At 35.0% G+C, this 20,363-nt stretch overlaps 2 protein-coding genes and 1 long non-coding RNA gene across 3 annotated transcripts; all 3 read right to left on the minus strand.

Annotated features, from left to right (window-relative positions):
* Nucleotides 1-5,763: 5,763 nt before the first annotated feature.
* LOC109195024 (cell wall protein DAN4-like) lies at nucleotides 5,764-8,084 on the minus strand. Its single transcript, XM_019346425.2, has 4 exons — nucleotides 7,668-8,084; nucleotides 7,376-7,543; nucleotides 7,141-7,251; nucleotides 5,764-5,873 (listed from the first exon to the last, which is right to left on the minus strand). The coding sequence occupies exons 1-4, from the start codon at nucleotides 8,032-8,034 to the stop codon at nucleotides 5,764-5,766; spliced, it is 756 nt and encodes a 251-aa protein (XP_019201970.1). The 5' UTR covers nucleotides 8,035-8,084.
* Nucleotides 8,085-9,869: 1,785 nt separating this feature from the next.
* On the minus strand, nucleotides 9,870-14,536 carry LOC109195025 (integumentary mucin C.1-like). The gene is made up of 8 exons (XM_019346426.1): nucleotides 14,437-14,536; nucleotides 14,143-14,310; nucleotides 13,907-14,017; nucleotides 12,162-12,617; nucleotides 11,868-12,035; nucleotides 11,633-11,743; nucleotides 10,226-10,349; nucleotides 9,870-9,882 (listed from the first exon to the last, which is right to left on the minus strand). The coding sequence occupies exons 1-8, from the start codon at nucleotides 14,459-14,461 to the stop codon at nucleotides 9,870-9,872; spliced, it is 1,176 nt and encodes a 391-aa protein (XP_019201971.1). The 5' UTR covers nucleotides 14,462-14,536.
* Nucleotides 14,537-16,228: 1,692 nt separating this feature from the next.
* LOC109195055 (uncharacterized) lies at nucleotides 16,229-19,126 on the minus strand. The gene is made up of 6 exons (XR_002056726.2): nucleotides 18,935-19,126; nucleotides 18,641-18,808; nucleotides 18,405-18,515; nucleotides 16,679-17,130; nucleotides 16,387-16,554; nucleotides 16,229-16,263 (listed from the first exon to the last, which is right to left on the minus strand). It is a non-coding gene; the product is annotated as an uncharacterized LOC109195055 (long non-coding RNA).
* Nucleotides 19,127-20,363: the final 1,237 nt, after the last annotated feature.

Raw genomic sequence — 20,363 nt, forward strand, 5'->3', positions numbered from 1 at the left:
TCCGACACTGGGTGTTCTATTATCACACATTGTTTTCATTTAAAACAGATAAATGATTTCTCCATCAACAAGAAATCAAAGTGCTACTCTTGATTTTATCGTATTTTTTTTTTACTTTGTCCTTTTTGGTGGACAATTATCTCTTTGTTTCAGCTGTTGTTGTAAACAAATGATTACTCACAACAATAACTGAGAGGTTAATGAATACCTCCATACTACAAATATTGATATATATTTTTAAAATCTGTTACATGTTATAACTGATTATCGAATCTTAACGTTTAAGAGTTAAAGTACAAAATATACTTAAATAATGATAAAATGCTTTATGTTCCACTGACTGATTAAAAAAACAATGTTGGTTGAATTTATTCCAGGCAGAAAACTAATTTAAAGACAATCTTTGTTAAAGTACACTCAAGAAGACTTACTCATTGATTGAAAGCATTGGTCCTCCACTCCCTGACACTGTAATGTAGTGTTGCACTGAGAGGCGACACAAGTGTTACATAGTAGGCCGTTACTTGACTGAGGAGTAGGAGCTGAAACAGAAAAGAACATCATTTAATTTATTACAGAGAACATTTCAGCATATATCAAAATGATTGTTTCTTATCTCTTTCTGTTACTGTTTCTTTAATAAAACATTATAGATTTGTAGTTACCAGGCAGATTTTGTGAGTTGCAGTTATCCGTGTTGCAGCACGTGGCAGATGCAAGAACACTTTGAACACCCAGGTTAACTGAAATGTCTGATTGCCCGTAGCTGGACACAGAGAGGAAGATGCACACGCCTTGTAGAATTGTGTTGCTGTAGTTCCAGATGAGGTAGCTGGAAATTCAAAGTAATTTAAATACTTTAATAATGAATTTTATTAATGTTGATGGAAAGCACACATAACTTCATAGTCATTGAAATTTACTGAAATGTATCAGATAATATGAAGAAAGATTACCTAAAATAGTAGCTGTAACACACATGGTTCTGAAGAACAGTTCACTGTTACTGTGCTTGAACGTCTGATTTGTGCAGGTTTGGCACTGAAGTGCTCCAGCTGTTGTCATGTTGGTGCAGAAGTTGTTCTGGTATCTACGACTATTGTTGTGGTTGGTGCAGCAGTTGTTGTGGTTGGTGCAGTTGTTGTAGTGGTTGGGGCAACAGTGGTCGTAGTTGGAGTAGTTGTTGTTGGTGCAGCAGTAGTTGTTGTTGGTGCAGCTGTAGTTGTGGTTGAAGCAGCTTTTGTTGTTGTGGTTGGTGCAGCAGTGGTGTGCGTGAAGTACAGTTTGGTCCACTTGTTATGGTACCAGCCATCTGCATGAAAGGTAGAGAACCCAGGCTTGAAGCAGCTGCACACAGGTTTGCAGATGCACAGCGTAAGCTGGGAAACTGTTGGTGCCGTCCCTCACTGCAGATCAAAAATTAGTTTGAACAATTTCAGAAATTTTTAATGTCATGATTTCATATATATTATCATATTTAAAGGATTACTCAGTACATCTTAAAAATCGTTTGCTGATATTAGTAATATTTATTATTATGTCTTTAGTGCCTGTTGGTAAGACATGTTAAATGGTAAAACAACAGGTACATTTATTGCGATTTTGTACTCTAATAAAGGCCCAATTTAATTTTATTCCAAGGCATATTTACCAGTTCACACACTTTCATACAGCAGTTTTACAGTTTGCCTCTTTCGTGCTCTCTGACTATTGTGTGTAACGCTGATGATGCATCAGGGTAATTTGTTGTTCAAAATCTTTCATTCTGACATGTGAACTGAACAAAAAATATATCATAAGATAAACATGACTGTGAAAATCAAAATGTGTATCAGAGTATTATCATTAAAATGTTTTTCTTTTTTATGCAGGACCACTCCTGTCACAGGAATTTATTAATAATATATTGTATGTATTACATTTTATTTAGAGCTTCTTATTAGCTTCTTATTTTTCAGTCAAAGAAAATCATCAAGCTACACCGTAGATCACCTGTAGAGTTTTGGGCATTGACCATCATTATTGGTTTGCAAATGATCAGGGAAGTGCATTGTACCTATCGTACACATAGGTGGTCTTCCAACATGTAGCATTTTCTGAGAACATCTATCATTAAAATCTTTCTTTCATAAGCCTGATTTTCAGTCAGTTGTTTAGTGACTTTCACATTTATGTTATTGAAAACATGTAGTCACAATGTCATAAGTCAAAGTGATTTCCTTTTAATGAACAGTGTTCGACACTGGGTGTTCTATTATCACACATTGTTTTTCATTTAAAACAGATAAATGATTTCTCCATCAACAAGAAATCAAAGTGCTACTCTTGATTTTATCGTATTTTTTTTTTTACTTTGTCCTTTTTTGGTGGACAATTATCTCTTTGTTTTCAGCTGTTGTTGTAAACAAATGATTACTCACAACAATAACTGAGAGGTTAATGAATACCTCCATACTACAAATATTGATATATATTTTTAAAATCTGTTACATGTTATAACTGATTATCGAAGCTTAACGTTTAAAGAGTTAAAGTACAAAATATTACTTAAATAATGATAAAAGCTTTATGTTTCCACTGACTGATTAAAAAAACATGTTGGTTGAATTTATTCCAGCAGAAAACTAATTTAAAGACAATTTTGTTAAAGTACACATCAAGAAGACTTACTCATTGATTGAAAGCATTGGTCCTCACTCCCTGACATGTAATGTAGTGTGACTGAGAGCGACACAATGTTACATAGTAGGCCGTTACTTGACTGAGGAGTAGGAGCTGAAACAGAAAAACATCATTTAATTTTATTACAGAGAACATTCAGCATATATCAAAATGATTGTTTTTATCTCTTTCTGTTACTGTTTCTTTAATAAACACTTATAGATTTGTATTACCAGCAGATTTGTGAGTTGCAGTTATCCGTGTTGCAGCACGTGGCAGATGCAAGAACACTTTGAACACCCAGGTTAACTGAAAATGTCTGATTGCCCGTAGCTGGACACAGAGGAAGATGCACACGCCTTGTAGAATTGTGTTGCTGTAGTTCCAGATGAGGTAGCTGGAAATTCAAAGTAATTTAAATACTTTAATAATGAATTTATTAATGTTGATGGAAAGCACACATAACTCATAGTCATTGAATTTACTGAAATGTATCAATAATATGAAGAAAAGATTACCTAAAATAGTAGCTGTAACACACATGGTCTCTGAGAACAGTTCACTGTTACTGTGCTTGAACACGTCTGATTTGTGCAGGTTTGCACTGAAGTGTCCAGCTGTTGTCGATGTTGGTGCAGAAGTTGTTCTGGTATCTACGACTATTGTTGTGGTTGGTGCAGCAGTTGTTGTGGTTGGTGCAGTTGTTGTAGTGGTTGGGGCAACAGTGTCGTAGTTGGAGTAGTTGTTGTTGGTGCAGCAGTAGTTGTTGTTGGTGCAGCTGTAGTTGTGGTTGAAGCAGCTTTTGTTGTTGTGGTTGGTGCAGCAGTGGTTGTGCGTGAAGTACAGTTTGGTCCTTTTATGGTACCAGCCATCTGCATGAAAGGTAGAGAACCCAGGCTTGAAGCAGCTGCACACAGGTTTTCAGATGCACAGCCGTAAGCTGGGAACTGTTGGTGCCGTCCCTCACTGCAGATCAAAAATTAGTTTGAACAATTTCAGAAATTTTAATGTCATGATTTCATAATATATATCATATTTAAAGGATTACTCATACATCTTAAAAATCTGTTTGCTGATATCTAGTAATATTTATTATTATGTCGTTTTAGTGCCTGTTGGTAAGACATGTTAAATGGTAAAACAACAGGTACATTTATTGCGATTTTGTACTCTAATAAAGGCCCAATTTAATTTTATTCCAAGGCATATTTACCAGTTCACACACACTTTCATACAGCAGTTTTACAGTTTGCCTCTTTCGTGCTCTCTGACTATTGTGTGTAACGCTGATGATGCATCAGGGTAATTTGTTGTTCAAAATCTTTCATTCTGACATGTGAATGAAACCAAAAATATATCATAAGATAAACATGACTGTGAAAATCAAAATGTGTACTCAGAGTATTATCATTAAAATGTTTTTCTTTTTATGCAGGACCACTCCTGTCACAGAATTTATTAATAAATATATTGTACTGTATTACATTTTATTTAGAGCTTCTTATTAGCTTCTTATTTTTCAGTCAAAAGAAAATCATCAAGCTACACGTAGATCACCTGTAGAGTTTTGGGCATTGACCATCATTATTGGTTTGCAAATGATCAGGGAAGTGCATTGTACCTATCGTACACCATAGGTGGTCTTCCAACATGTAGCATTTTCTGAGAACATCTATCATTAAATCTTTCTTTCATAAGCCTGATTTTCAGTCAGTTGTTTAGTGACTTTCCATTTATGTTATTGAAAACATGTAGTCACAATGTCATAAGTCAAAGTGATTTCCTTTTAATGAACAGTGTTCCGACACTGGGTGTTCTATTATCACACATTGTTTTTCATTTAAAACAGATAAATGATTTCTCCATCACAAGAAATCAAAGTGCTACTCTTGATTTTATCGTATTTTTTTTTTTACTTTGTCCTTTTTTGGTGGACAATTATCTCTTTGTTTTCAGCTGTTGTTGTAAACAATGATTACTCACAACAATAACTGAGAGGTTAATGAATACCTCCATACTACAAATATTGATATATATTTTTAAAATCTGTTACATGTTATAAACTGATTATCGAATCTTAACGTTTAAAGAGTTAAAGTACAAAATATTACTTAAATAATGATAAATGCTTTATGTTTCCACTGACTGATTAAAAAAACAATGTTGGTTGAATTTATTCCAGGCAGAAAAACTAATTTAAAGACAATCTTTGTTAAAGTACACATCAAGAAGACTTACTCATTGATTGAAAGCATTGGTCCTCCACTCCCTGACACTGTAATGTAGTGTTGCACTGAGAGGCGACACAAGTGTTACATAGTAGGCCGTTACTTGACTGAGGAGTAGAGCTGAAACAGAAAAGAACATCATTTAATTTTATTACAGAGAACATTTCAGCATATATCAAATGATTGTTTCTTATCTCTTTCTGTTACTGTTTCTTTAATAAAACACTTATAGATTTGTAGTTACCAGCAGATTTTGTGAGTTGCAGTTATCCGTGTTGCAGCACGTGGCAGATGCAAGAACACTTTGAACACCCAGGTTAACTGAAATGTCTGATTGCCCGTAGCTGGACCAGAGAGGAAGATGCACACGCCTTGTAGAATTGTGTTGCTGTAGTTCCAGATGAGGTAGCTGGAAATTCAAAGTAATTTAAATACTTTTAATAATGAATTTATTAATGTTGATGGAAGCACACATAACTTCATAGTCATTGAAATTTACTGAAATGTATCAGATAATATGAAGAAAAGATTACCTAAAATAGTAGCTGTAACACACATGGTCTCTGAAGAACAGTTCACTGTTACTGTGCTTGAACACGTTGATTTGTGCAGGTTTGGCACTGAAGTGCTCCAGCTGTGTCGATGTTGGTGCAGAAGTTGTTCTGGTATCTACGACTATTGTTGTGGTTGGTGCAGCAGTTGTTGTGGTTGGTGCAGTTGTTGTAGTGGTTGGGGCAACAGTGTCGTAGTTGGAGTAGTTGTTGTTGGTGCAGCAGTAGTTGTTGTTGGTGCAGCTGTAGTTGTGGTTGAAGCAGCTTTTGTTGTTGTGGTTGGTGCAGCAGTGGTTGTGCGTGAAGTACAGTTTGGTCCACTTTTATGGTACCACCATCTGCATGAAAGGTAGAGAACCCAGGCTTGAAGCAGCTGCACACAGGTTTGCAGATGCACAGCCGTAAGCTGGGAAACTGTTGGTGCCGTCCCTCACTGCAGATCAAAATTAGTTTGAACAATTTCAGAAATTTTTAATGTCATGATTTCATAATATATTATCATATTTAAAGGATTACTCAGTACATCTTAAAATCTGTTTGCTGATATCTAGTAATATTATTATTATGTCGTTTTAGTGCTGTTGGTAAGACATGTTAAATGGTAAAAAACAGGTACATTTATTGCGATTTTGTACTCTAATAAAGGCCCCAATTTAATTTATTCCAGGCATATTTACCAGTTCACACACACTTTCATACAGCAGTTTTACAGTTTGCCTCTTTCGTGCTCTCTGACTATTGTGTGTAACGCTGATGATGCATCAGGGTAATTTGTTGTTCAAAATCTTTCATTCTGACATGTGAACTGAAACCAAAAAATATATCATAAGATAAACATGACTGTGAAAAATCAAAATGTGTACTCAGAGTATTATCATTAAAAATGTTTTTCTTTTTTATGCAGGACCACTCCTGTCACAGGAATTTATTAATAAATATATTGTATGTATTACATTTTATTTAGAGCTTCTTATTAGCTTCTTATTTTCAGTCAAAGAAAATCATCAAGCTACACCGTAGATCACCTGTAGAGTTTTGGGCATTGACCATCATTATTGGTTTGCAAATGATCAGGGAAGTGCATTGTACCTATCGTACACCATAGGTGGTCTTCCAACATAGCATTTTCTGAGAACATCTATCATTAAAATCTTTCTTTCATAAGCCTGATTTTCAGTCAGTTGTTTAGTGACTTTCACATTTATGTTATTGAAAACATGTAGTCACAATGTCATAGTCAAGTGATTCCTTTTAATGAACAGTGTTCGACACTGGGTGTTCTATTATCACACATTGTTTTCATTTAAAACAGATAAATGATTTCTCCATCAACAAGAATCAAAGTGCTACTCTTGATTTTATCGTATTTTTTTTTTTACTTGTCCTTTTTTGGTGGACAATTATCTCTTTGTTTTCAGCTGTTGTTGTAAACAAATGATTACTCACAACAATAACTGAGAGGTTAATGAATACCTCCATACTACAAATATTGATATATATTTTTAAATCTGTTACATGTTATAAACTGATTATCGAATCTTAACGTTTAAAGAGTTAAAGTACAAAATATTACTTAAATAATGATAAATGCTTTATGTTTCCACTGACTGATTAAAAAAACAATGTTGGTTGAATTTATTCCAGGCAGAAAAACTAATTTAAAGACAATCTTTGTTAAAGTACACATCAAGAAGACTTACTCATTGATTGAAAGCATTGGTCCTCCACTCCCTGACACTGTAATGTAGTGTTGCACTGAGAGGCGACACAAGTGTTACATAGTAGGCCGTTACTTGACTGAGGAGTAGGAGCTGAAACAGAAAAGAACATCATTTAATTTTATTACAGAGAACATTTCAGCATATATCAAAATGATTGTTTCTTATCTCTTTCTGTTACTGTTTCTTTAATAAAACCTTATAGATTTGTAGTTACCAGTCAGATTTTGTGAGTTGCAGTTATCCGTGTTGCAGCACGTGGCAGATGCAAGAACACTTTGAACACCCAGGTTAACTGAAAATGTCTGATTGCCCGTAGCTGGACACAGAGAGGAAGATGCACACGCCTTGTAGAATTGTGTTGCTGTAGTTCCAGATGAGGTAGCTGGAAATTCAAAGTAATTTAAATACTTTTAATAATGAATTTTATAATGTTGATGGAAAGCACACATAACTTCATAGTCATTGAAATTTACTGAAATGTATCAGATAATATGAAGAAAGATTACCTAAAATAGTAGCTGTAACACACATGGTCTCTGAAGAACAGTTCACTGTTACTGTGCTTGAACACGTCTGATTTGTGCAGGTTTGGCACTGAAGTGCTCCAGCTGATGTCGATGTTGGTGCAGAAGTTGTTCTGGTATCTACGACTATTGTTGTGGTTGGTGCAGCAGTTGTTGTGGTTGGTGCAGTTGTTGTAGTGGTTGGGGCAACAGTGGTCGTAGTTGGAGTAGTTGTTGTTGGTGCAGCAGTAGTTGTTGTTGGTGCAGCTGTAGTTGTGGTTGAAGCAGCTTTTGTTGTTGTGGTTGGTGCAGCAGTGGTTGTGCGTGAAGTACAGTTTGGTCCACTTGTTATGGTACCAGCCATCTGCATGAAAGGTAGAGAACCCAGGCTTGAAGCAGCTGCACACAGGTTTGCAGATGCACAGCCGTAACTGGGAAACTGTGGTGCCGTCCCTCACTGCAGATCAAAATTAGTTTGAACAATTTCAGAAATTTTTAATGTCATGATTTCATAATATATTATCATATTTAAAGGATTACTCAGTACATCTTAAAAATCCGTTTGCTGATATCTAGTAATTTATTATTATGTCGTTTTAGTGCCTGTTGGTAAGACATGTTAAATGGTAAAACAACAGTACATTTATTGCGATTTTGTACTCTAATAAAGGCCCCAATTTAATTTTATTCCAAGGCATATTTACCAGTTCACACACACTTTCATACAGCAGTTTTACAGTTTGCTCTTTCGTGCTCTCTGACTATTGTGTGTACGCTGATGATGCATCAGGGTAATTTGTTGTTCAAAATCTTTCATTCTGACATGTGAACTGAAACCAAAAAATATATCATAAGATAAACATGACTGTGAAAATCAAAATGTGTACTCAGATATTATCATTAAAAATGTTTTCTTTTTTATGCAGGACCACTCCTGTCACAGGAATTTATTAATAAATATATTGTACTGTATTACATTTATTTAGAGCTTCTTATTAGCTTCTTATTTTTCAGTCAAAAGAAAATCATCAAGCTACACCGTAGATCACCTGTAGAGTTTTGGGCATTGACCATCATTATTGGTTTGCAAATGATCAGGGAAGTGCATTGTACCTATCGTACACCATAGGTGGTCTTCCAACATGTAGCATTTCTGAGACATCTATCATTAAAATCTTTCTTTCATAAGCCTGATTTTCAGTCAGTTGTTTAGTGACTTTCACATTATGTTATTGAAAACATGTAGTCACAATGTCATAAGTCAAAGTGATTTCCTTTTAATGAACAGTGTTCCGACACTGGGTGTTCTATTATCACACATTGTTTTTCATTTAAAACAGATAAATGATTTCTCCATCACAAGAAATCAAAGTGCTACTCTTGATTTTATCGTATTTTTTTTTTTACTTTGTCCTTTTTTGGTGGACAATTATCTCTTTGTTTTCAGCTGTGTTGTAAACAAATGATTACTCACAACAATAACTGAGAGGTTAATGAATACCTCCATACTACAAATATTGATATATATTTTTAAAATCTGTTACATGTTATAAACTGATTATCGAATCTTAACGTTTAAGAGTTAAAGTACAAAATATTACTTAAATAATGATAAAATGCTTTATGTTTCCACTGACTGATTAAAAAAACAATGTTGGTTGAATTTATTCCAGGCAGAAAAACTAATTTAAAGACAATCTTTGTTAAAGTACACATCAAGAAGACTTACTCATTGATTGAAAGCATTGGTCCTCCACTCCCTGACACTGTAATGTAGTGTTGCACTGAGAGGCGACACAAGTGTTACATAGTAGGCGTTACTTGACTGAGGAGTAGGAGCTGAAACGAAAAGAACATCATTTAATTTATTACAGAGAACATTTCAGCATATATCAAAATGATTGTTTCTTATCTCTTTCTGTTACTGTTTCTTTAATAAAACACTTATAGATTTGTAGTTACCAGGCAGATTTTGTGAGTTGCAGTTATCCGTGTTGCAGCACGTGGCAGATGCAAGAACACTTTGAACACCCAGGTTAACTGAAATGTCTGATTGCCCGTAGCTGGACACAGAGAGGAAGATGCACACGCCTTGTAGATTGTGTTGCTGTAGTTCCAGATAGGTAGCTGGAAATTCAAAGTAATTTAAATACTTTTAATAATGAATTTTATTAATGTTGATGGAAAGCACACATAACTTCATAGTCATTGAAATTTACTGAAATGTATCAGATAATATGAAGAAAAGATTACCTAAAATGTAGCTGTAACACACATGGTCTCTGAAGAACAGTTCACTGTTACTGTGCTTGAACACGTCTGATTTGTGCAGGTTTGGCACTGAAGTGCTCCAGCTGATGTCGATGTTGGTGCAGAAGTTGTTCTGGTATCTACGACTATTGTTGTGGTTGGTGCAGTTGTTGTAGTGGTTGGGGCAACAGTGGTCGTAGTTGGAGTAGTTGTTGTTGGTGCAGCAGTAGTTGTTGTTGGTGCAGCTGTAGTTGTGGTTGAAGCAGCTTTTGTTGTTGTGGTTGGTGCAGCAGTGGTTGTGCGTGAAGTACAGTTTGGTCCACTTGTTATGGTACCAGCCATCTGCATGAAAGGTAGAACCCAGGCTTGAAGCAGCTGCACACAGGTTTGCAGATGCACAGCCGTAAGCTGGGAAACTGTTGGTGCCGTCCCTCACTGCAGATCAAAAATTAGTTTGAACAATTTCAGAAATTTTTAATGTCATGATTTCATAATATATTATCATATTTAAAGGATTACTCAGTACATCTTAAAAATCCGTTTGCTGATATCTAGTAATGTTGTATTATTATGTTGTTTTAGTGCCTGTTGGTAAGACATGTTAAATGGTAAAACAACAGGTACATTTATTGCGATTTTGTACTCTAATAAAGGCCCCAATTTAATTTTATTCCAAGGCATATTTACCAGTTCACACACACTTTCATACAGCAGTTTTTACAGTTTGCCTCTTTCGTGCTCTCTGACTATTGTGTGTACGCTGATGATGCATCAGGGTAATTTGTTGTTCAAAATCTTTCATTCTGACATGTGAACTGAAACCAAAAAATATATCATAAGATAACATGACTGTGAAAATCAAAATGTGTACTCAGAGTATTATCATTAAAAATGTTTTTTCTTTTTTATGCAGGACCACTCCTGTCACAGGAATTTATTAATAAATATATGTACTGTATTACATTTATTTAGAGCTTCTTATTAGCTTCTTATTTTTCAGTCAAAAGAAAATCATCAAGCTACACTGTAGATCACCTGTAGAGTTTTGGGCATTGACCATCATTATTGGTTTGCAAATGATCAGGGAAGTGCATTGTACCTCGTACACCATAGGTGGTCTTCCAACATGTAGCATTTTCTGAGAACATCTATCATTAAAATCTTTCTTTCATAAGCCTGATTTTCAGTCAGTTGTTTAGTGACTTTCACATTTATGTTATTGAAAACATGTAGTCACAATGTCATAAGTCAAAGTGATTTCCTTTTAATGAACAGTGTTCCGACACTGGGTGTTCTATTATCACACATTGTTTTTCATTTAAAACAGATAAATGATTTCTCCATCAACAAGAAATCAAAGTGCTACTCTTGATTTTATCGTATTTTTTTTTTTACTTTGTCCTTTTTTGGTGGACAATTATCTCTTTGTTTTCAGCTGTTGTTGTAAACAAATGATTACTCACAACAATAACTGAGAGGTTAATGAATACCTCCATACTACAAATATTGATATATATTTTAAAATCTGTTACATGTTATAAACTGATTATCGAATCTTAACGTTTAAAGAGTTAAAGTACAAAATATTACTTAAATAATGATAAAATGCTTTATGTTTCCACTGACTGATTAAAAAAACAATGTTGGTTGAATTTATTCCAGGCAGAAAAACTAATTTAAAGACAATCTTTGTTAAAGTACACTTCAAGAAGACTTACTCATTGATTGAAAGCATTGGTCCTCCACTCCCTGACACTGTAATGTAGTGTTGCACTGAGAGGCGACACAAGTGTTACATAGTAGGCCGTTACTTGACTGAGGAGTAGGAGCTGAAACAGAAAAGAACATCATTTAATTTATTACAGAGAACATTTCAGCATATATCAAAATGATTGTTTCTTATCTCTTTCTGTTACTGTTTCTTTAATAAAACACTTATAGATTTGTAGTTACCAGGCAGATTTTGTGAGTTGCAGTTATCCGTGTTGCAGCACGTGGCAGATGCAAGAACACTTTGAACACCCAGGTTAACTGAAAATGTCTGATTGCCCGTAGCTGGACACAGAGAGGAAGATGCACACGCCTTGTAGAATTGTGTTGCTGTAGTTCCAGATGAGGTAGCTGGAAATTCAAAGTAATTTAAATACTTTTAATAATGAATTTTATTAATGTTGATGGAAAGCACACATAACTTCATAGTCATTGAAATTTACTGAAATGTATCAGATAATATGAAGAAAAGATTACCTAAAATAGTAGCTGTAACACACATGGTCTCTGAAGAACAGTTCACTGTTACTGTGCTTGAACACGTCTGATTTGTGCAGGTTTGGCACTGAAGTGCTCCAGCTGTTGTCGATGTTGGTGCAGAAGTTGTTCTGGTATCTACGACTATTGTTGTGGTTGGTGCAGCAGTTGTTGTGGTTGGTGCAGTTGTTGTAGTGTTTGGGGCAACAGTGGTCGTAGTTGGAGTAGTTGTTGTTGGTGCAGCAGTAGTTGTTGTTGGTGCAGCTGTAGTTGTGGTTGAAGCAGCTTTTGTTGTTGTGGTTGGTGCAGCAGTGGTTGTGCGTGAAGTACAGTTTGGTCCACTTGTTATGGTACCAGCCATCTGCATGAAAGGTAGAGAACCCAGGCTTGAAGCAGCTGCACACAGGTTTGCAGATGCACAGCCGTAAGCTGGGAAACTGTTGGTGCCGTCCCTCACTGCAGATCAAAAATTAGTTTGAACAATTTCAGAAATTTTTAATGTCATGATTTCATAATATATTATCATATTTAAAGGATTACTCAGTACATCTTAAAAATCTGTTTGCTGATATCTAGTAATATTTATTATTATGTCGTTTTAGTGCCTGTTGGTAAGACATGTTAAATGGTAAAACAACAGGTACATTTATTGCGATTTTGTACTCTAATAAAGGCCCCAATTTAATTTTATTCCAAGGCATATTTACCAGTTCACACACTTTCATACAGCAGTTTTACAGTTTGCCTCTTTCGTGCTCTCTGACTATTGTGTGTAACGCTGATGATGCATCAGGGTAATTTGTTGTTCAAAATCTTTCATTCTGACATGTGAACTGAAACCAAAAATATATCATAAGATAAACATGACTGTGAAAATCAAAATGTGTACTCAGAGTATTATCATTAAAAATGTTTTTCTTTTTTATGCAGGACACTCCTGTCACAGGAATTTATTAATAAATATATTGTATTGTATTACATTTTATTTAGAGCTTCTTATTAGCTTCTTATTTTTCAGTCAAAAGAAAATCATCAAGCTACACTGTAGATCACCTGTAGAGTTTGGGCATTGACCATCATTATTGGTTTGCAAATGATCAGGGAAGTGCATTGTACCTCTCGTACACCATAGGTGGTCTTCCAACATGTAGCATTTTCTGAGAACATCTATCATTAAAATCTTTCTTTCATAAGCCTGATTTTCAGTCAGTTGTTTAGTGACTTTCACATTTATGTTATTGAAAACATGTAGTCACAATGTCATAAGTCAAAGTGATTTCCTTTTAATGAACAGTGTTCCGACACTGGGTGTTCTATTATCACACATTGTTTTTTTAAAACAGATAAATGAAAACCAGAACAAAATGATTTCAAAGTGAAATCAAAGTGCTACTCTTGATTTTATCGTTTTTTTTTTTACTTTGTCCTTTTTTGGTGGACAATTATCTCTTTGTTTTCAGCTGTTGTTGTAAACAAATGATTACTCACAACAATAACTGAGAGGTTAATGAATACCTCCATACTACAAATATTGATATATATTTTTAAAATCTGTTACATGTTATAAACTGATTATCGAATCTTAACGTTTAAAGAGTTAAAGTACAAAATATTACTTAAATAATGATAAAATGCTTTATGTTTCCACTGACTGATTAAAAAAAACAATGTTGGTTGAATTTATTCCAGGCAGAAAAACTAATTTAAAGACAATCTTTGTTAAAGTACACATCAAGAAGACTTACTCATTGATTGAAAGCATTGGTCCTCCACTCCCTGACACTGTAATGTAGTGTTGCACTGAGAGGCGACACAAGTGTTACATAGTAGGCCGTTACTTGACTGAGGAGTAGGAGCTGAAACAGAAAAGAACATCATTTAATTTTATTACAGAGAACATTTCAGCATATATCAAAATGATTGTTTCTTATCTCTTTCTGTTACTGTTTCTTTAATAAAACACTTATAGATTTGTAGTTACCAGGCAGATTTTGTGAGTTGCAGTTATCCGTGTTGCAGCACGTGGCAGATGCAAGAACACTTTGAACACCCAGGTTAACTGAAAATGTCTGATTGCCCGTAGCTGGACACAGAGAGGAAGATGCACACGCCTTGTAGAATTGTGTTGCTGTAGTTCCAGATGAGGTAGCTGGAAATTCAAAGTAATTTAAATACTTTTAATAATGAATTTTATTAATGTTGATGGAAAGCACACATAACTTCATAGTCATTGAAATTTACTGAAATGTATCAGATAATATGAAGAAAAGATTACCTAAAATAGTAGCTGTAACACACATGGTCTCTGAAGAACAGTTCACTGTTACTGTGCTTGAACACGTCTGATTTGTGCAGGTTTGGCACTGAAGTGCTCCAGCTGTGTCGATGTTGGTGCAGAAGTTGTTCTGGTATCTACGACTATTGTTGTGGTTGTGCAGCAGTTGTTGTGGTTGGTGCAGTTGTTGTAGTGGTTGGGCAACAGTGGTCGTAGTTGGAGTAGTTGTTGTTGGTGCAGCAGTAGTTGTTGTTGGTGCAGCTGTAGTTGTGGTTGAAGCAGCTTTGTTGTTGTGGTTGGTGCAGCAGTGGTTGTGCGTGAAGTACAGTTTGGTCCACTTGTTATGGTACCAGCCATCTGCATGAAAGGTAGAGAACCCAGGCTTGAAGCAGCTGCACACAGGTTTGCAGATGCACAGCCGTAAGCTGGGAAACTGTTGGTGCCGTCCCTCACTGCAGATCAAAAATTAGTTTGAACAATTTCAGAAATTTTTAATGTCATGATTTCATAATATATTATCATATTTAAAGGATTACTCAGTACATCTTAAAAATCGTTTGCTGATATCTAGTAATATTTATTATGTCGTTTTAGTGCCTGTTGGTAAGACATGTTAAATGGTAAAACAACAGGTACATTTATTGCGATTTTGTACTCTAATAAAGGCCCCAATTTAATTTTATTCCAAGGCATATTTACCAGTTCACACACACTTTCATACAGCAGTTTTACAGTTTGCCTCTTTCGTGCTCTCTGACTATTGTGTGTAACGCTGATGATGCATCAGGGTAATTTGTTGTTCAAAATCTTTCATTCTGACATGTGAACTGAAACCAAAAAATATATCATAAGATAAACATGACTGTGAAAATCAAAATGTGTACTCAGAGTATTATCATTAAAAATGTTTTTTTTTTTATGCAGGACCACTCCTGTCACAGGAATTTATTAATAAATATATTGTACTGTATTACATTTTATTTAGAGCTTCTTATTAGCTTCTTATTTTTCAGTCAAAAGAAAATCATCAAGCTACACCGTAGATCACCTGTAGAGTTTTGGGCATTGACCATCATTATTGGTTTGCAAATGATCAGGGAAGTGCATTGTACCTATCGTACACCATAGGTGGTCTTCCAACATGTAGCATTTCTGAGAACATCTATCATTAAAATCTTTCTTTCATAAGCCTGATTTTCAGTCAGTTGTTTAGTGACTTTCACATTTATGTTATTGAAAACATGTAGTCACAATGTCATAAGTCAAAGTGATTTCCTTTTAATGAACAGTGTTCCGACACTGGGTGTTCTATTATCACATTGTTTTTCATTTAAAACAGATAAATGATTTCTCCATCAACAAGAAATCAAAGTGCTACTCTTGATTTTATCGTATTTTTTTTTTTACTTTGTCCTTTTTTGGTGGACAATTATCTCTTTGTTTTCAGCTGTTGTTGTAAACAAATGATTACTCACAACAATAACTGAGAGGTTAATGAATACCTCCATACTACAAATTGATATAATTTTTAAAATCTGTTACATGTTATAAACTGATTATCGAATCTTAACGTTTAAAGAGTTAAAGTACAAAATAACTTAAAAATGCTTTATGTTTCCACTGACTGATTAAAAAAAACAATGTTGGTTGAATTTATTCCAGGCAGAAAAACTAATTTAAAGACAATCTTTGTTAAAGTACACTCAAGAAGACTTACTCATTGATTGAAAGCATTGGTCCTCCACTCCCTGACACTGTAATGTAGTGTTGCACTGAGAGGCGACACAAGTGTACATAGTAGGCCGTTACTTGACTGAGGAGTAGGAGCTGAAACAGAAAAGAACATCATTTAATTATTACAGAGAACATTTCAGCATATATCAAAATGATTGTTTCTTATCTCTTTCTGTTACTGTTTCTTTAATAAAACACTTATAGATTTGTAGTTACCAGGCAGATTTTGTGAGTTGCAGTTATCCGTGTTGCAGCACGTGGCAGATGCAAGAACACTTTGAACACCCAGGTTAACTGAAAATGTCTGATTGCCCGTAGCTGGACACAGAGAGGAAGATGCACACGCCTTGTAGAATTGTGTTGCTGTAGTTCCAGATGAGGTAGCTGGAAATTCAAAGTAATTTAATACTTTTAATAATGAATTTATTAATGTTGATGGAAAGCACACATAACTTCATAGTCATTGAAATTTACTGAAATGTATCAGATAATATGAAGAAAAGATTACCTAAAATAGTAGCTGTAACACACATGGTCTCTGAAGAACAGTTCACTGTTACTGTGCTTGAACACGTCTGATTTGTGCAGGTTTGGCACTGAAGTGCTCCAGCTGTTGTCGATGTTGGTGCAGAAGTTGTTCTGGTATCTACGACTATTGTTGTGGTTGGTGCAGCAGTTGTTGTGGTTGGTGCAGTTGTTAGTGGTTGGGGCAACAGTGGTCGTAGTTGGAGTAGTTGTTGTTGGTGCAGCAGTAGTTGTTGTTGGTGCAGCTGTAGTTGTGGTTGAAGCAGCTTTTGTTGTTGGTTGGTGCAGCAGTGGTTGTGCGTGAAGTACAGTTTGGTCCACTTGTTATGGTACCAGCCATCTGCATGAAAGGTAGAGAACCCAGGCTTGAAGCAGCTGCACACAGGTTTGCAGATGCACAGCCGTAAGCTGGGAAACTGTTGGTGCCGTCCCTCACTGCAGATCAAAAATTAGTTTGAACAATTTCAGAAATTTTTAATGTCATGATTTCATAATATATTATCATATTTAAAGGATTACTCAGTACATCTTAAAAATCTGTTTGCTGATATCTAGTAATATTATTATTATGTCGTTTTAGTGCCTGTTGGTAAGACATGTTAAATGGTAAAACAACAGGTACATTTATTGCGATTTGTACTCTAATAAAGGCCCCAATTTAATTTTATTCCAAGGCATATTTACCAGTTCACACACACTTTCATACAGCAGTTTTACAGTTTGCCTCTTTCGTGCTCTCTGACTATTGTGTGTAACGCTGATGATGCATCAGGGTAATTTGTTGTTCAAAATCTTTCATTCTGACATGTGAACTGAAACCAAAAAATATCATAAGATAAACATGACTGTGAAAATCAAAATGTGTACTCAGAGTATTATCATTAAAAATGTTTTTCTTTTTTATGCAGGACCACTCCTGTCACAGGAATTTATTAATAAATATATTGTATTGTATTACATTTTATTTAGAGCTTCTTATTAGCTTCTTATTTTCAGTCAAAAGAAATCATCAAGCTACACTGTAGATCACCTGTAGAGTTTTGGGCATTGACCATCATTATTGGTTTGCAAATGATCAGGGAAGTGCATTGTACCTATCGTACACCATAGGTGGTCTTCCAACATGTAGCATTTCTGAGAACATCTATCATTAAAATCTTTCTTTCATAAGCCTGATTTTCAGTCAGTTGTTTAGTGACTTTCACATTTATGTTATTGAAAACATGTAGTCACAATGTCATAAGTCAAAGTGATTTCCTTTTAATGAACAGTGTTCCGACACTGGTGTTCTATTATCACACATTGTTTTTCATTTAAAACAGATAAATGATTTCTCCATCAACAAGAAATCAAAGTGCTATCTTGATTTTATCGTATTTTTTTTTACTTTGTCCTTTTTTGGTGGACAATTATCTCTTTGTTTTCAGCTGTTGTTGTAAACAAATGATTACTCACAACAATAACTGAGAGGTTAATGAATACCTCCATACTACAAATTGATATATATTTTTAAAATCTGTTACATGTTATAAACTGATTATCGAATCTTAACGTTTAAAGAGTTAAAGTACAAAATATTACTTAAATAATGATAAAATGCTTTATGTTTCCACTGACTGATTAAAAAAACAATGTTGGTTGAATTTATTCCAGGCAGAAAAACTAATTTAAAGACAATCTTTGTTAAAGTACACATCAAGAAGACTTACTCATTGATTGAAAGCATTGGTCCTCCACTCCCTGACACTGTAATGTAGTGTTGCACTGAGAGGCGACACAAGTGTTACATAGTAGGCCGTTACTTGACTGAGGAGTAGGAGCTGAAACAGAAAAGAACATCATTTAATTTTATTACAGAGAACATTTCAGCATATATCAAAATGATTGTTTCTTATCTCTTTCTGTTACTGTTTCTTTAATAAAACACTTATAGATTTGTAGTTACCAGGCAGATTTTGTGAGTTGCAGTTATCCGTGTTGCAGCACGTGGCAGATGCAAGAACACTTTGAACACCCAGGTTAACTGAAAATGTCTGATTGCCCGTAGCTGGACACAGAGAGGAAGATGCACACGCCTTGTAGAATTGTGTTGCTGTAGTTCCAGATGAGGTAGCTGGAAATTCAAAGTAATTTAAATACTTTTAATAATGAATTTTATTAATGTTGATGGAAAGCACACATAACTTCATAGTCATTGAAATTTACTGAAATGTATCAGATAATATGAAGAAAAGATTACCTAAAATAGTAGCTGTAACACACATGGTCTCTGAAGAACAGTTCACTGTTACTGTGCTTGAACACGTCTGATTTGTGCAGGTTTGGCACTGAAGTGCTCCAGCTGTTGTCGATGTTGGTGCAGAAGTTGTTCTGGTATCTACGACTATTGTTGTGGTTGGTGCAGCAGTTGTTGTGGTTGGTGCAGTTGTTGTAGTGTTGGGGCAACAGTGGTCGTAGTTGGAGTAGTTGTTGTTGGTGCAGCAGTAGTTGTTGTTGGTGCAGCTGTAGTTGTGGTTGAAGCAGCTTTTGTTGTTGTGGTTGGTGCAGCAGTGGTTGTGCGTGAAGTACAGTTTGTCCACTGTTATGGTACCAGCCATCTGCATGAAAGGTAGAGAACCCAGGCTTGAAGCAGCTGCACACAGGTTGCAGATGCACAGCCGTAAGCTGGGAAACGTTGGGCCGTCCCTCACTGCAGATCAAAAATTAGTTTGAACAATTTCAGAATTTTAATGTCATGATTTCATATATATATCATATTTAAAGGATTACTCAGTACATCTTAAAATCTGTTGTATCTAGTATATTATTATATGTCGTTTAGTGCCTGTTGGTAAGACATGTTAATGGTAAAACAACAGGTACATTATTGCGATTTTGTACTCTAATAAGGCCCCAATTAATTTATTCCAAGGCATATTTACAGTTCCACACACTTTCATACAGCAGTTTACAGTTTGCCTCTTCGGTCCTCTGACTATGTGTGAACGCTGATGATGCATCAGGGTAATTTGTGTTCAAAATCTTCATTCTGACATGTGAACTGAACCAAAAAATATATCATAGATAAACATGACTGTGAAAATCAAATGTGTACTCAGAGTATTATCATTAAAAATGTTTTTCTTTTTTATGCAGACCACTCCTGTCACAGGAATTTATTAATAAATATATTGTATTGTATTACATTTTATTTAGAGCTTCTTATTGCTCTTATTTTCAGTCAAAAGAAATCATCAAGCTACACTGTAGATCACCTGAGATTTTGGGCATGACATCATTATTGGTTCAAATGATCAGGGAAGTGCATGTACCTCTCGTACACCATAGGTGGTCTTCCACATGTAGCATTTTCTGAGAACATCTATCATTAAAATCTTTCTTTCATAAGCCTGATTTTCAGTCAGTTGTTTAGTGACTTTCACATTATGTTATTGAAAACATGTATCACAATGCATAAGTCAAGTGATTTCCTTTAATGAACAGTGTTCCGACACTGGGTTTCTATTATCACACATTGTTTTCATTTAAAACAATAAATGATTTCCCATCAACAAGAAATCAAAGTGCTATTTGATTTTCGTTTTTTTTTTACTTTGTCCTTTTTGGTGGCAATTATCTCTTTGTTTTCAGCTGTTGTGTAAACAAATGATTACTCAACAATAACTGAG

Source organism: Oreochromis niloticus, linkage group LG17, assembly GCF_001858045.2.
Source record: "Oreochromis niloticus isolate F11D_XX linkage group LG17, O_niloticus_UMD_NMBU, whole genome shotgun sequence".
NCBI classification, from domain to species: domain Eukaryota; kingdom Metazoa; phylum Chordata; class Actinopteri; order Cichliformes; family Cichlidae; genus Oreochromis; species Oreochromis niloticus.

Excerpts from the sequence above, each read along its gene's own strand:
- LOC109195024 (XM_019346425.2), bottom strand. The coding sequence starts at position 8,034 with ATGCAGATGGCTGGTACCATAACAAGTGGACCAAACTGTACTTCACGC. Across the intron at positions 7,544-7,667 it reads TGTTACAGCTACTATTTTAG|CTACCTCATCTGGAACTACA; the intron begins GTAATCTTTCTT and ends TTGAATTTCCAG. Across the intron at positions 7,252-7,375 it reads CAACTCACAAAATCTGACTG|CTCCTACTCCTCAGTCAAGT; the intron begins GTAACTACAAAT and ends TTTCTGTTTCAG.
- LOC109195025 (XM_019346426.1), bottom strand. The coding sequence starts at position 14,461 with ATGTGTGTTACAGCTACTATTTTAG. Across the intron at positions 14,311-14,436 it reads TGTTACAGCTACTATTTTAG|CTACCTCATCTGGAACTACA; the intron begins GTAATCTTTTCT and ends TTGAATTTCCAG. Across the intron at positions 12,618-13,906 it reads CCAATGCTTTCAATCAATGA|TGAGGGACGGCACCAACAGT; the intron begins GTAAGTCTTCTT and ends TTTGATCTGCAG.